Source organism: Cynocephalus volans, chromosome 3 (assembly GCF_027409185.1).
Source record: "Cynocephalus volans isolate mCynVol1 chromosome 3, mCynVol1.pri, whole genome shotgun sequence".
In the NCBI taxonomy this organism is placed as follows: domain Eukaryota; kingdom Metazoa; phylum Chordata; class Mammalia; order Dermoptera; family Cynocephalidae; genus Cynocephalus; species Cynocephalus volans.
Genome location: NC_084462.1, coordinates 158,362,509 through 158,379,380, shown reverse-complemented (window position 1 = coordinate 158,379,380; position 16,872 = coordinate 158,362,509). Strand labels below are relative to the sequence as shown.

At 45.5% G+C, this 16,872-nt stretch overlaps 1 protein-coding gene across 2 annotated transcripts in view; it reads right to left on the bottom strand.

Moving 5' to 3' along the window:
• ADCK1 (aarF domain containing kinase 1) overlaps positions 1-13,767 on the bottom strand; it is a 113,380-nt gene extending 99,613 nt beyond the window's left edge. Inside the window, exons 1-3 of one of the 2 annotated variants that reach the window (XM_063090741.1) lie at positions 13,685-13,767; positions 5,448-5,593; positions 3,365-3,448 (exon numbers count right to left, since the gene is read on the bottom strand). In XM_063090741.1, the coding sequence (XP_062946811.1) occupies positions 3,365-3,448; positions 5,448-5,582 (219 nt within the window). In that variant the 5' untranslated portion in view covers positions 5,583-5,593; positions 13,685-13,767. The remainder of the gene's footprint in view (positions 1-3,364; positions 3,449-5,447; positions 5,594-13,684) is intronic. The other variant, XM_063090742.1, reaches the window with a different exon arrangement.
• Between the last annotated feature and the right edge of the window lie 3,105 nt (positions 13,768-16,872).

The window sequence follows — 16,872 nt, the reverse complement described above, 5'->3', positions numbered from 1 at the left end:
CTCAGTGGCCAGAACTGGCGCATGTGCTCATCCCTGAATCAATCCCTAGGGCCAGCGAATAGACTCCACTGATTGCCTGGCTAATGAGGGTGGGATGAGCCCTACTCAAACCATGTAGAGTATAATAAGATAAGGTGGCTTCACAAAGGAAAGTTTGGATGCTGTTCCCCAAAATGAGACTGGCTCTTGAGCTGCAAAATTAATAATTATCCACTATATCCCAACCTCTTGGTCAGAGTCTACTCCATCCTGCCTCTTCCAGCCCATTGCCTGGATATCCACACCAGCAGTGATTTCCTTCTGCTTTATGAATAGGCCAGTTCATGCACATCTCAGTTTATAAGCATTCTGCCAGGAGTCTGGTCCTCCAAAGCCCCTGGGCCCCTCTCCAACCCCTTGGCTGCCCAGCAAAGTGCCACTATGCCCCTAGAACATGCTTCTTCACATTGGCTCTCAATCCTCCCGATGCAGATCTGAGCCACTGTCATCCCAGCCTGCAAACGCCAACCTTGGAAGTGCTTCTCAAAGTCACTGCCTGCCGAGCTAGCCTCTGGCTCTGACATACTCTGGGACCTGGAGATGCTGGCTTGACAGGTGAGATAATTATGTTTTACCCTTCATTTTATCAGCCACTCTGACAAGAATGGATAAGTGCTCGGATGGAAGAACACACTCCTGAGGTATTTACTAGTGCTCTATAGTGCCAGCCAGGTCCCCCTTCCTAGGCGCAATGCCCAAGGACCAGCCTACACCTGTTATCTGGTGCCAGCCACCACGTGCTGCCCTCTTGTCAACTGCCACGCTGCGCTTTCCCTACTGCATCCCCCAAAGCTGTCAACTTCTCCAGGAGCTGTGACACAACTGCCTTTCAGAAGACTTACTCCTGATGGGCAACTGTTTTCACAACACTCTTTACCCACATGCTCTGGAGATTCTCCAAGGCAAAGGCCTTGCCCTTGTGTCCTGGCCTGGACCTCTCTGGAGAATGTCACTCTGGTGGGTTCTAAGGCCCATAGCACTGGTTGGTGGAGAAAGGGGGTATGAAGGAAAGCAGGGGGGCATTAAGTCTCAGAGGCAGGGCCTTTGAGATCCTCCAATGAAAACTCATTCATTCAACAAACCTTTATTCAGGACCTACTATGTCCTGGGTACTGGTATAATTGCTGCAGACATGGAAGGACACAGCACAGACAAGTCTCTGTCCTCATGGAGCATACCCTCTATGAGACAGCTGACTTATTTTTGATACCTGCTTTACATTTCACAAGGCACGAACTCAGATATTATCTATATAATCCTCAGTAAGTGATATAACCATCCCCAGTTTACAGATGAGGAAAATGGCAGATCTGAAAAGCTAAATGAACCTCTCTAAGCCAAGGCACAAACTCAGGTCTTCTGACTACAAACCTTGTGCTATTTCTGGGCAAGGAGCTAGCAGGATGCAGCCTGGCAATTAAAACAAACATTAAGTCGACTCAGTCCTGGCATCATCACTAGAGGTAGAAGATATAAAAAAGAAAGGCCCAATACCTGCTCTAAATAAACTGAAAGTCTAAAAAGAGAGAAAGACATGTAACCAACTATCACCTATCTGTGGCCAGAGTAAAGATAGAGTGATTACATTCAAATAGGGAGATGTCCCTGGAAGGATACACAAGAAATAATGATTGGCTCCAGGCAGGAAAACTAGGTACCTGAGAAACAAGGGTAGGAGGGTCATTTTGTATGTTTCAAATACTATATATTTTGAATTGTGTACCATTTGAATGTATTTCCCATTAAACAACACTTTGAGGATGCAATCAGCCAAATCCTGAATGTGGAAAATTCTACAGGATAAATGATCTGGTTCCTTCAACAAGCAAATAACTAAAAAAAAAAAAAAAAAGAAGAAGAAGGAGGGAGTAGAAATGTTAATAGAAATGTTCTATTTTTTTTTTTAATTTAGGAAATGTCAACCAACTGTAATTTATGTACCTTGTTTGAATCCAGATTTGAAGAAACGAACTATAAAAAACATTTTCAGGGGCCGGCCCCGTGGCACACTCAGGAGAGTGCAGCGCTTGGGAGCGCAGCGGCACTCCCGCCGCGGGTTCGGATCCTATATAGGAATGGCCGGTGCGCTCACTGGTTGGGCGCGGTGCAGATGACACCAAGCCAAGGGTTGAGATCCCCTTACCGGTCACAAAAAAGACAAAAAAAAAAAAAAAACATTTTCAGGACATGGGAAATTTGAACATGGACCAGCTCTTAGAGGTTATTAAGGAATTGTTCATTTTGTTAGGAATAAACATATTATTGTGGTTATGTTTCTTTTTAAAGTCTTTATCAGTTAGAGATACATACCAAAGTATTTACAAATGAAACAATATGATACTTGATATTTGCATGTAAATATTTCAGAAAAAAAAAAAATAAATGAAGGAATGAATAAATAAACGGAGGAACAGATGAGTAACAATACGGGCAAAATGTTGATCATTCCTGAAGCTGGAAGACAGTTCCACAGGGTTCATTATACTATTCTCCCTACTCTTGTGGATGGTTGAAATTTCCATAATGAAAAGTTTAAATAAAAATATAAAAATTAATTATTCCATCCACATAGGATGACTAAGAAAAAAAGCATCACAGAAGAGAGGTATTTGAGCTGAGTCCAGAAAGATGAATAGGAATTTTCTAAGGGGCAAAGGCCATTCCAGGCTGACGGGACCACCTGAGCAAAGACATGCCAATCTATCACAAACATCTCCCTGGAGAGGAATCTACACTTGACCCCAGACTCAACCTACATTGTACAAAATGCCCTTGCACTTGATCCCCCAACTTTCTGGGTTATCTAGATGTAGCATCAACATAAACTACCCTGTTCCTCATAAAGACAGAGAGCTGGCGTAGACGGCTCCACGGAGAGGCCTACAAGAGGCCCAAGAGTAGCCTTCAGAGGATGGGAAAGCAATTAACCTCTTTCAGTTGGGTTGTGCCTGACAAAGCAGTTTAGAAGCCAGCTGAGTTATCTCAGGGACAGAGCCTACATCTCTCCTGAGTCATCTCAGGTACTGGCACTGCCCAAGAATACACTCCGGCCTCTGTGACAGCACCTCGTAGATTAATGACCTCAGTATCATGGGATCCAGCTTGATGCTGGTCTGGCAGCCCCGCCAATCAGCACTAAAAGGCCTCCCCATGAAGGCAGAGATGGTCCTCCCCTCCTACCTTCCAAACTCCCAATGGCCAGTGGCCCCAGCCTCAATCGCCACACTGCCCTCTGCCCACCTCTAGCTGCACACAGGAAGCCTGCTGGCTGTGCAGCTGCTTCAGGACTTATCCAGTCCTGGCCTGGTTCAGATGGGTCCCTTACCTCCGATCGAAGCTGCAAATACTCCTCTGAGCCGTAGGGGACACTCCTCAAGGAAGTGAGGTAGTCATAACTGATGACAGCTGTCTGTGAACCAAGGGAGGGAAAAGCTTAGCACCCAGACAGCAAGTATTACTCCTCTGCCCAAGCCCTGCAGTTACAGGCCCCTGACACGAGCTGCTATGCCTAAGGGAGAGGCCAGTCCCACCCTAAGCACTCTGCCCCTGGATCTTAGCCTGGCTGCCTTCTTCCTGGCATTCAAGGCTCTGTGCAAATACCACCTCTGCAGAGAGGCCCAATCTAAGGTTCCCCACCCACCAGGAACTCTCAATTGTTTATCATAGCACAGCACCATCCAAAATTATCTTGCTCATTTGTTTCCTCATTTATGGACTGTCTCTCCTTTGCTAGAATTTAAGCTCTATGTGTACAGGGGCTAGTCCTTCCTGTCCATCGTTGTACCCCTAGCATCTTTTATACTGCCAAACATATAAGTAAATGCTCAACAAATACTAGTTGAATGAACACTATTAGATAAACTTATCCCACTTCTCTGTATCACAAATAAACAGTATATTTACGTTTGCTCTAATACCATAAGCTTTGATTCTGGGTTCCCTAGCCAAAACTCCTGAAGAGATTCCCTTATCCTTAGCAAATCAGAAAATGACAGGCTCCAAGCTATCCCAGGCATGGGAGCCTTGAGGATTACCTAGCCTAAATCTTCCTTTCTAGAATCAGGCAACTGAGGACCCTAGAAATTAAGGAGTTTACAAGATTGATATTAAAAAGAGTCTATTCCTTTGTCTGCACCCCCAAAGTTTTATTCCATTCAACATACACTTGCTGAACACTAACCACAAGTAAGACCTCGTTCACTGAGCAGTGTACAGGATGATCAAGACCAGAACCCTGGCCTTTAAAGAATGTATAGCTGAATGGCTGGTTTGCAAAGCACTGGTAATCCCTTCCTCTACTCAAATCCCTAAGGTTCCATTCAAACCCTGCTTCCTCTGGGACATTCATCCTGACTCACAGGTCACAGTGCTCACTCCTGTATCTGACCATAATGGCAGTCATCCAACTCATTCAACTTGACTCAATGCATAGTTTTAGATTGTTTTTTAACCCATTCGAGTGTGCACACCTCAACCAGAAGCTCCTTCAAAGCTGGGTCTAGGTGGGACAGTTCATTTCTACCCCTCAAAGCATATAAGAGAATGAAGGACCCAAAAAAGGACACTCAGTAAACATCTGGGAATTGTTTCATATTCCATAGCCTATTTATCCCAAAGTCTACTTGCCTGTCTTGATTCCATGACCCAGTTTACCCTTGAGGATAGGCACCATATCAGTGGCCTCGCCTCTGAGCCAGGCTCAAGAGAACACCTAACACTGAGAGTTAAGGAAGTAGACAACAACCAAAACAGACTGTGCATCAGAGTGTATCTACATCAAGAGGAAGAAAGGATGAGCTCATCCTGCAGCAGATAAAGGAGGACAGAAAGCAAGAGCATGTGGCAATCTACCCACCAGTGGGACAATTTACAGCAGTGTCTGGCAGAGTCACTGTCAGCAAAGTTGAGGACATGATCACACCAGGATGACATTCCTACTGAGCCACTGGAGAAAACCTCTAAAGATCAAATATTCAACTCAGATTCTATGTCAGATTGGGGATTAGAAGGGATCCTTAAAGTTCTCTGAGGCCTAGACACTGAGTATGCATCCTGCATCAGGAATCACTCACACCAGCTCATCGGAGAGAGATCAAGTTTTCTGGTAAAATTTCATCAGAGCTGCAAAAATCTTCCTTCCATGCACGTTTGCTGAGGGGCACCACCCCTCTGAGCTTCACTAAAATGAAATACGAAACCTAAAATGAAAAGGCTTCAGGACAGAGACCCCATGCAATCCCATTCTACTTAACTTCAGGATAACAGAGGTTATGTGCACATCCACATCTGTGCCACTGTGTAGAGGGAGCTTTGGCACATGTAAGGGCACATGTGTTCTCCACATATTTATGAACACTTGCATGTAATACTGCAGTTCCTCTGCTACCTCCCGAATGAGAAAAACCTACCGTAGCAACTGCTCTGCCCACCCTGACAGCGCCAAAGTCATTAGGGTCCAAGTACTTGTTACTGTAGAGGTAGACGCCAGAGGCAGCAAGAACCATGCTGGTCCATGAAGCAAGCTTGAGAGCCTTTCTGGCCATGTCCCCAGATCCTGCAAAAGAAAGGAAGGTTGAGAAAGAGGAGCAGTTAAGGGTTCTATTGTTAGTCAATCCAGGATTCAAATCCAGCTCTGTCACTTATAGACTGTATGACCTTGGGTCTCTTTCTTACTCTCATTGAGCCTGTTTTCTCAATTGTAAAACAGATGATATCAACTTCAAAAGTTGTTGGAATAAAATAAGATAATGTGCATAAAATGCTTAGCATAGCACCTGCCACAAGTCAATTCTCAAAGTCATTCTTCCTTCAACAGTGCCAGGCATGTACATGGGAGAAAGTGAAAAAAACAAAGTTCTTGCCCACAAGAAGCTTACACTTGAGAGAGGATGACAGATAATAAGCAAATATATATACAATATACTAGAATATCACACCTGGTATTAAGTGCTGAGAAGAAAAGCAGAGTGCTGCTTTGTGTTGCTTCACCCACCACAGATTTGTCACCCCACTTCCCCTGGGTGACGGAGATGCAAAGGATTACTCAAAGCCCATCTCTACTGAGCAGTGAGAGACCCTGAAGTGGTTAATCTCCCACAGGAACTCTCAAGAGAGAGGGATCCCTTCCTTGGGAAATTAACACCAAATTGGGGTTCTCTTCCTGCATTTATTTTCCAGATCAGGAAATTACAGGAAGAGACATAGGTGGGGTTATAGTTTAACAATATAGGCTGGTAATTTTCAGTGAAACAAGCCGGATGACATTCCAGTAGACAATTAAGTGGTCCTATCAACAACGGTTTGATATTAGCAAACATTCCTTCCTATAGCAATTTCTCAGTATCTTTACATAACAATCAGTAACTCGTCTGTCTTTGAGCCAGAAACCTGCTGTGCCACAATCCTTATCTTGCAACAGAGACTTATAGCCTGAGGGAAATTTCCTGTCCTTGCCAGGTCAATATTTGAAACTGCAAGGCTTTGGAAAACCAGGCCCTGTGAAGTACATATGCTTTATCATATATTCCACAGCAGAAAACAAGGGGATCAGGGCAATGAAGGATGCTATTTTAGATAGGAAAAGCAGAACAGCATATTAACCATTGCTACTGGTAACTATTATCATACTATCATGCATGCACAGGTATCACTAGCCCTCTATGCCCAGGTCAAAAGAGGTCAGGCCAGAGCCAAAATGGAAGTTGGTCAGAAGCAGCTGGGTAAGCCCTTGCTATAGACTGAATGTTTGTTCTTCCAAAGCTCATGTTGCAACTTAATCCTCAATATGGTATTTGAAAGGTGAGGTCTTTAAGAGGTGATTGGATCGTGATTGCCCTTATGAATGGATTGATCCATTCATGGAGTAATGGGTGTGGTTCTGATGGCTTTAAAAGGAGAGCAAGTGAGAAGGTTAGCTCTCTTGCTCAGCCTATTCTCACCATGTGACACTCTAGTCATCACAGGACCCTGTAAAGAGTTCCCACCCAGAAGGCAGCCCTCACCAGGTGTGTCCCATGAACCTTGGACTTCCCAGCCTCCAAACTATAAGAAATAGATTTCATTTCTTTGTAAATTACCCAGTTTCAGGTATTCTGTTATAAGCAACAGAAAGGGACTAATACAATGGGTTAATGGGTTATCAGGGAGTAGACTGTGGGCTTTATAAGGAGTGGAAGAAAGCATGTGGAAATGCTCTCACTCAGCCCTCACTTTATGATATCTTGTGTTACCATGGGACTCTGTACAATGTCCCCACCAAGAAGAAGGCCTTCACCATAAGTGTCCCCTAGACCTTGGACTCCCCAGCCTCCAAAAGTATAAGAAATAAATTCTATTTCTTTATAAACTACCCTGTTTCAGGTACTCTGTTATAAGTAACAGAAAACAGACTATCACATTCCCTCACATTTGGTTGATTTTCAATATTTACTTTGGTGAGAGTAGCCTGGCCCTTGTCTAGACTGTAAGCTCTTTGAGGGCAAACACCATGACTTACCACTTTGTCCACTGACAGTCCTACAGAGTGCTTTAGGGCTTCAATGTCTACCTGCTGATCTGATCCGTTTAGCCAAACTCACATTCCCAATCAGTGCAACCAAATGGGCTCCCCAATCCCTGACACCTTTCTTCACTGGATGCCCAGTCATTCTTTGAAGACACTGCACCTAATGGGCTACTTCCCCTTTAATTCCTGAGCATTCTACATCAGACTAAAATCCTTGACCACAGCTGCAGCTGCCAAGGGAGTGGTCCCACACAGAAGTGAACCACCAAGCCACCTGCAGGTGCAAACCCTCCACAGACACAGCAGGAAGACTCAAGTGGTCACCTTCTGTGCCTCTGCTCTGGACTGAGTCTATGGCCATCACCTCCCTGCTCTGTGCCTCTGTTTCCCCTTTATATGGAAGCTATTGTTACAAACAGCCTTGTCTTCATCTTCTTTAAAGTCCACTTTGACTCATGCCTCATAATATCTTATGAAAATATTATATTTTATAAAAATCTCCCTATCCCCACTTCATTTTGTCCATATTTTAACAAGCCAGGGGTTCCTTTCAGACAGGAGGGCATGGTGGTTGAGAACAAGCACTCTAGAGTCCAACAGGCCCAGGTTTGAGTCCTAACATGGCCCCTTACAAAGTGGGTGACCATGGGCAAACTGCTAAACTCTCTGATCCTTGTGATCCTGTCCATAAAATGTGGGTGATGGCAGCAGAATCTGCTTGATGGAGTGGTGAGGAATGAGATAAAACATGTAAAATGTTTAGCAAGGTGCCACCCACACAGTGAGAACTCAATAGTAGCAGTTTATATTGCCCTCTATCATTATTTCCCCACCCATTGCCAGGCTTTGGCAAATGATCCCTTATCAGCTCCCAGAAGAATTCTGCATGCCCACTTCTAATATTCCAGCAGGCCCCCACCTTACCCTACTTTTCACCTTGCTCTCTACAGCCTCAGCTTACAGTATTTTCTTTTTTTTTTTTTTTTTTTTTTTTTAAAAAGATGACCGGTAAGGGGATCTCAACCCTTGGCTTGGTGTTGTCAGCACCACGCTCAGCCAGTGAGCAAACCGGCCATCCCTATATAGGATCCGAACCCGTGGCCTTGGTGTTATCAGCACCGCACTCTACCGAGTGAGCCACGGGCTGGCCTAGCTTGCAGTATTTTCTGTGGAAAGGCTCAGCTCACCCTCTACTTTGTTTCCACCAAGACACAGGTTCCTAATCAGACCCAGAAGCAGGCCTTAAATTAGCCTGAGTGACCTCAGCTCCTTACATACCTTCCTTCTTCAAGGTCATCAGGGTAAACCAGGGGCCCTTCCTGTAGGGCATCCAGAGAAGCCCACGTTAAGAAGGCAGCACAGAGTGACTGGTGGTTAGGAACCAGCCTCTGGAGCTGGACAGAGGCCTTGCTCCCCTGCTCACCTCCTGTGTAACCTTGAGCAAGTCACAATCCCTTGAAGCCTCTGGGTAATCCTCTATAGAGGGGAGCTTTGAGAGTGTCTACCTCATAGGGTCATTGTGAGAATTAAACGAAATGCTGCTTTAACATAACACCTAACACGCCCAGTGAATAAGACTTCTTTTCCTTTTTGTCATTTTAAATTTCATATCTTTGTCTCTAAAAAGCCAAAGAGCTTAGCAGAAGAACTACTCACACCTCAGGGACCAGGATTTGGCACAACCTTAAATAATCAATAAAGGGGGTGGAGGTACGCCATCATATATTTCCTCAACTACTCAACCATTCCCCATTCCAAACCAACTTTCCCACATCCCATCCAACCCTTGCTCCACTGCTCAACTTACACTATCATCTTCCAGTGTATTCATATCACTCCTATCACCCCTCCACCTACCAAAAAGTCCAGATTTCCTAGCAAGACATTTTCATCCTAACCCATCTTTCCAGCTTTATCTCCCAATATCTTTCCACATTTAATCCTTCATGATCCCTCCATGAAGCTTTTTGTGAGCCAATCACTCATAATTCATGTTCTTTCCTCTCTGGTCTCCTTAGGCACTGCTTTTTATCACTAAGGATCTGGTCTTATACCTGCCTCCTCCACTAGATGCAATGGGCAGAATTTGTTAATAAATGAATGAATAAATAAGTGTAGTGAATTCCTATAATTTTATGTTGTCTTGGCATCCAGTTTGAATACAGGCTTAACTCTCTCCTGCCAGAAGCAGCGCTTAGTCACCGTTGAGACAGTTTCCAGTTCTCCATCTCCTCCCCACTCCTCAATGTGACCAATGCAGATATCTGCCTTATATAACCGCCTCCTGAGAGACCTTGTCTTTGCATGCTATAATGTCTCTGATGCAAATACTCAATTCTACATCGTAGCACAGCCATGTCAAGTGATGGGCCTGGCCAGATTTGGCCCTCAGGTTGTAGTTTGCCAAACCCTGGCCTGGCACATAGTAGATGCTCCTAAAATATTTACTAAATGATTGAATTATTGAGTGGATAAACTTACACCCCATGAGGACTTTAAAGAGCCAGGAACAAGGCAGGTCCCCAGGTGAAAATTACACACCCTGGGCTGACAGCTCAATGGCCATGCTCCCCCGTCATCCCCAACACCATCTCCCAGGCCTTGCCTCCCCAAAACCCTATCCTCCAGTGCACCATCCTCCACACCTGTCCCCAGTAGGCCATGAAGCCACCCCTACCCTTGAGGCCACCTCTGGGTGGGAAGTAGCAGCAAAGCAGACACAACTCCCAAGACCCGGTTTCCTTGCAAATGTCCTCAGTAATAAAAGAGGTGGAAATTGAAATATATAAAGTAGATAAGACCCAAACTGTGTCTAAATAGACAGGAGCCAGAGTTCTCCATCAGGTGTGAGTGAGTCTTTAACATGCAAATGAGTTGCTTCCCTCGGGGTATTTTTAAAGACCCTGTCAGCCGTGAAATATGTCTGTCGATGAAAAACACCTTTCATTATTAAACTCTTTGCTAATGAATCACCTGCCCTGTTCTGTTTACTTGCCTTTTTGACTTTCACCTGAGTTACCTCTTGTAACCACTCATACCTTGCAGGGGGTCTGAGGCCATCAAGAGCCTAACATCAAATCACTAGATAACCATTTTGGCAACAACTAACCTTTACACTCATCTCATGAGATATTCCACCCAGCCCAGTGGGATAAGACAAATATTATTACCATCCCCAGCCATCCCCAGGGATAAACGAGGAAACCAGGGAGCAGAGAGGGTGACCTGCCCCAGGTGGCTCAGCAAGTAAAATGGCAGAGTACAAGCTTGAACACGGCCTTCCAAGTGTTCAGCCCTTCTCTTTGTGGCACGTGACCTCTTTGATAGGGACATTCGGACCCACCATTCACTAAGGTAAATGCAGCATCACCATCAGCAGGAACTAGGATTTCTGACCCTCTACCACACACAAAGTACCAGAAGGAGCTGTTTGGAGCCCTGGAAACAAACAGCATATCACAAGATCAACCAATGCCCCTCACTAGAAACAACCCAGTTCAGTCTGTGAATTGTTTAGGAGAGCTGTGAAGTTGACACAGCTATTCTATTGTCAAATCAGTGATAAGAATGGACTCCATCTTGTTGGACCATAGAAAACACCCCTGTGAGTCATGAAACAAGGCAACAGGAGAGTCTGGGAAGTCCTACAAATGGGAAGTTGATGGTCACATGAAATGTTTATGCCCTGGACAGAACTAAATGGGAAATCAAGCACTTATTGTTTGTGAGGTCAGTAAGTGGGTAAACCTTTCGGTTACCACCCATTGGCAGTCCCCTCCCCATGCCACATTCCAGGACTATAGGCCTGGAATCACCTCTCCCTGCTCAATGCACAAGTGAATACCATACAGAAAAGGCATTTGGGGCTCCAATTCCATTAATCCCGAAAAGTGACCTCCTCCCATTTCCTAAAGAGACTATTAGACAAATGAGCATTATTTCTTCTAGTCTTCCCCCAAGACTGGAAAAGACCCACAAATACCCATGGAGAGAGCGATCAGGTCTTCAGGGAAACCTGGTCACTGATGTTGATAAAAAGCTAACAAGGTGGGCAATACTATCACCTCTCAAGTTTGGAAAGATGCTGAGTCAATGCCCAGGCATTGTGCAGTTGGCCTGAGCAGACTTTACAAGTCTGTCCTGCCCTGCACAGGGCAATGTACTCCAACGCAGGAACCAAATTTTAATCATACTCCCTTTCCTAGTGTTCGATGCCCAGGGGGTGCCTGAATCAATACTGATTAAATAAAGGAATCCCAGATCGATGCCAAGGTCCCAGAGTAGACAAGGAAAATAAATCTCACCCAGGCAAGGAGTGGAAATTCTCCATTCAGTTCACCCTGAGGAAGAGGGCTTTGGGAGATCAGTGGAAAGCCAAGTGTAAAGAGCAAGGAGTAGGTGAGAAAAAAAAAAGTGACTGAGCTTCCAAAAGGAGAGTACAGTCCAGAGGCTTTAAATATCACATGTAATTGAACTAGATTCTGAGGTGCATACTATTAGAGCCTCATTCTACAGATACGGAAGTAGTTCTAGAAAAGGTAAGACACTTGGCCAAGGAGGTAGTAAGTGATGGAACCAGAACTTAAATCCGGTGTGTCTGTTCCAACCAAGAGAGCAAAAGGCACAGGAGAACAAGCAGCTTGCTGAGCTCTGGGGTTGGCCACTGGAGTCCCCGTGACATGGAAATCTAAACCCAGGAGCTGTATTCAGTGAAAGGCCCTGGTGGGGAAATGAACCAAACACTCTTCTAATCTTACAGGTCCCTTGCCTGACGAGTAAATGAATGTATATCAGAAAGGAATAAAATGCAAACTCTCCCAGCTGAGGTCAAATCTCACATCCGTGAGGCCTGTTGAGAAATAATAACACAATAAGATAGAATACGATGTAACCAGGAAAAATGACAAGTGTAGACTACATGAGAATCTGCATATAAAATAATGTGGGGAGGGCTGGCCAGTTAACTAAGTTGGTTAGAGTGGTGCTGATGATACCAAAGTCAAGTGTTTGCATCCCCATACCGGCCAGCCACCAAAAAAAAAGCAAAACAAAATAATGGGGGAATTAACAGTGTACAATGTAATATACATGTTTACTGTAACTCTAAGAGTAAAATTAGCAAATAAGGACAGTAAGACCCATACCAGGCATGAAGATTGGTGCTTCAAGCTCACAGGCTTTCTTCCCTACCAGTGGTACTCAAAGTACGGTCGCCAGGCCAACAACATCTGCATTTCCTGAATGCATGACAGAAATGCAAATTGTTGGTCCCCATTCCAGACCTACTGAATCAGAAACTCTGGGAATGGGGCTCCAGCATTTTGCGTTGTAACAAGCTCTCCAGGTAATTCTGCTGTACACTAAAGTTTGGGACCCACTGCGTTAAGAAAATTCTTAAAGAAAACGTGAAGGCACTGATAAAATCGAATCCACTTCAGTTCCGCAAATATTTCTTGAGCACCCACTATGTGCCACGCACCATGGAGGTAATCGATAAATGCTTGTCGAATGACTTCCTAGTTAGTAGAAAGTAAATGCCAGTTACCCAGGGAGAGAGCTGTACTGGGTATCTTCTACAGGCTGCTTGCTCTCCACCGGCTGTTGTCAGCACACATTTTTTAAGTGATCCGGAAGCTCAGGACCCTGCAAAGTGCTGGAGATAAGTAGTGCTCTGGGGCACGTCGCAAGCCCAGCTGCAGGGCCAGGCCACCTGCGTCGCCCCCGTTCTTGCCCAGACCACGCTCCAGCCCCAGCTGCCTCCGCCTCGGAGCCCATAAGGCCACCTGGAGGTGAAGGCGTCTGGGTGAGTCACCTGCGGCCCTCCTCCAGCTCCGCCTACTCGGGTGCGCCCAAGACTGCGCCACCCAACTGGACAGTCCATACTAACGCACCAGCGTGCGCCCAGCTGGAGAGCCACTGCAGAGGGGGCGGTGCACTGCGAGTCACCCCCGCCCACGTGGCCGCGCTCCGGGGCCCGGTGACAAGGTCACGGGGCAGGTGTTCCCTAGCGGCTCCCCGGGCGGCTGTAGAGCCGGAGCAGAGGCTGGTGCGTCCACAGTGGCTCCCCCGCTCTTCACGCACCGTGCTCCTGGCGGCCCGATCCGCCCGGGCTCTGCAACGGCCTCGGCAGCCCCTACTCACCCCGAGGGCAGCAGAGCCGCGGCGTCGGCGAGCTGGGCCTTAATAGGGAACGGCGCTGTGCGCCACCCCCCGACTGCGCTGGGGGCAGCCGAGGCGCCGCTTGGCCTGCCGGGACTTGTAGTTCTTGTTCCTCGATCCGCGGTCCTGCTGCAGCGCTCCCGTAGCGGAGACCAGGGGTCTCAGACACTTGCTGCGTCAGACGGCCTTGGTTTTTCGTCTGGGCTTCGCAGAATCTTACTGAAAACTTTTTTTCCGTAGTCGTTCCAAATAGGTCATAGATTGGTGTTTAGTGGAGGGTGCAGTGGTGGATTTGTAGATTTTTTTTTAAATAAGGGATTAGTGACAATTGCTGAATGGTAGGAATATGCTAGTTAATCTTATCTTTGGCCCTCATTCATTGACCTCTGTTGATCGAATGTTGACTTAGAAGATGTGTTTGGAGGGCCGGCCCGTGGCTCACTCGGGAGAGTGCGGTGCTGATAACACCAAGGCCGCGGGTTCGGATCCTATATAGGGATGGCCGGTTAGCTCACTGGCTGAGTGTGGTGCTGACAACACCAAGTCAAGGGTTAAGATCCCCTTACCGGTCATCTTTAAAAAAAAAAAAAAAAAAAAAAAAAACTTGTATGGGGAAAAAAAGGGCAAAGCATAGCCAAAGCACTCTTGAAGAACATGTTTCAAGGACTTGCCCTTCCATATAGCAACATGTATTGTAAAGCTATAAAAATTGAGACCATGTGATATATTTTGCCTTTTACTTACTTAAAGTCTTTTAAAATTAGAAGTTTTCAAAGAAAATAAAGGAAAACATCATTATGATCTCAGGGTAGGTCTTATTAAGTGCCATAAGCACCAACTGTAAAGAAAACTTTGATAAATGTAGACTACATTAATTTAGGAACATCTCTTCATCGAAAGGCACCATAAAGAAATGACAAGGCACAAACTGGGAGAAGATAATTGCAGCACAGAGATAGCAGTGGTATAGAGTTGAATAATACAGCCCCCACTGTAGTGGATTGAATTATGTCCCCCCAAAACTCCCTGAAGCTTGAATTGTGTCCGCCAAGTTTTATGTATTAGAAACTTGGCCCCCACTGTGACTGTTAAGAGGGTGGGAAATCCCATTATGGTAATTGAAAGGTGGAGCCTTGAAGAGGTGTTTGGATTGCAGGACCGTGCAGCAGTGAATGGATTAAAAATGGTGGTCAGCGATGTGGTTCTGAGGGCTTTAAAAGAAGAGGAGAGTCTGTCTCTTTCTCTCTCTGCTCTCTCTGCTTCCACCATCTTGCGATGTGAGACCTCTGGTTCACTGTTGCCACCACCAGATGGACTTTGGACTTCCCATCCTCGGAAACTGTAAGTAATAAATTTCATTTTTCTTTATAAATCACCCAGTCTCAGGTATTTTGTTATAAGCAACAAAAATGGTCTAATACAGAAAATTGGTACCAGAGAAGTGGGGTGTTGCATATAAGAGATACTTAAAAATGTGGAACTGTCTTTGGAACGTGGTGTTTTCAGGAAAGGTTGGAAGAATTTGAAAAAGCAAGCTAGAAAAAGCCTAGATGCTGGTGAAAGTTTAAAAGATAAGAAAACCAGGGAAAGTTTTAGAGATTGGGTAAATGATAGTGACCAGAATTCTTATAAAAATATGGACTGTAAAGACCATTCTAAGGAGATCTCAGATAGAAATAAGGAGTTTTTGGAAACTGGGGCAAAGATCAACCTTGCTGTAAACTGCCAAGAAATTTGGCTTCATTGTATCAATGCTCTAGAACTTTGTGCAAGTTGGAACTTAAGAGCTGTGAACGAGAACATTTGGTGGAAGAAATTTCTAAGCAGCAAAACACTCAGGAAGCTGTATGGCTACTTGCAACAGCCTACACCGAGTTATGGTGGCAAAGGCGTGATATAAAGCCAGAATATAAAAGGGAAGCAGAGTGTAAAGATGGGAAATTTGCAGCCTGGCCATGTGGTAGAGAAGCAGAGAGCATGCAATGGTGCAGCCCAGAGACCATTAGTTAAGAAGATTAGTACAAAAAAAAAGGGATCATCAAGAAAAGAAAAAGGCCCTGAAGGCATTGCAGAAGTTTCTGGGGCCAACTCTTCCATTTCAGGCCCAAAGACCTAGGGAAACAGAATGGTCTTGGGGAACAGGCTTGGGCTCACTGCCCAGAGCCATCTCGGGAAGCTGCATCCCGCACTAGCACCCCAGCTGCTTTGGCTACTCCAGCTGTGGTAAATTGGCCCCAGGTGTGGCAAGATGTGCAGCTTTGGAAAATAAAAGCTGGAAGGCTTGGCAGCATCTACATGGTGTTAGGTCTGCAGGCTTGCAGAATGCTAGAGCTGTGGAGGCCTGGGAGCCTCCACCCTGATTTCAGAGGATAGATGGAAAATCCTGGGGGCCCAATTTCAGGGGGAGAGTCACCAGAGACAACATTTGCTAGAGCAATGCTGAGTGGAAATGTGGGGTTGGGGTTACTGCAGAGAAACCCCATCAGCTCATGTCTAGTGGAGCCATGAGAGCAGGACCACCATGGAGACCCCAGACCTATGGAGCTACCAGCATGCAACGCCAGCCTGCAAGAGCTAAAGCATCACCTGAGATCAGGAAAGCCATAGAAGTGGAGCTGCCTGAGGACTTGGGGACCCAACCCCCACACCAGTGTGCAGAGGACATCGAACATGGAATTAAGTTACAAGATTCACAAGCTTTAAGATTCAATGCATGTCCTGCTGGGTTTCATACTTGTTTGGAACCTTTTACCGCTTTCTTTTGGCCTATTTCTCCCTTTTGGAATGGGAATATGTACCCTATGTTTGTCCCACAACTGTATCTTGGAAGTAGATAACTTAGAATTGATTTCGTAGATGGGACTTTGAACTTTAAACTTTTGAGGCAAAACAAGTTAAGACTTTGGGGATAAAATAATGTATTTGCATGTGAAAAAGACATGAGTTTGGGGGGGCCAGGGGCAGAATGTAGTAGATTGAATTATGTCCCCCAAAACTCCCTGAAGCTTGAATTGTGTCTCCCAAGTTTTATGTATTAGAAACTTGGCTCCCACTGTGATTGTTAACAGGGTGGGAAATCCTATGATGGTAATTGGAAGATGGAGCTTTGAAGAGCTGATTGAATTATAGGACCATGCCATAGTGAATGGATTAAAAATGGTGGTCAGGGG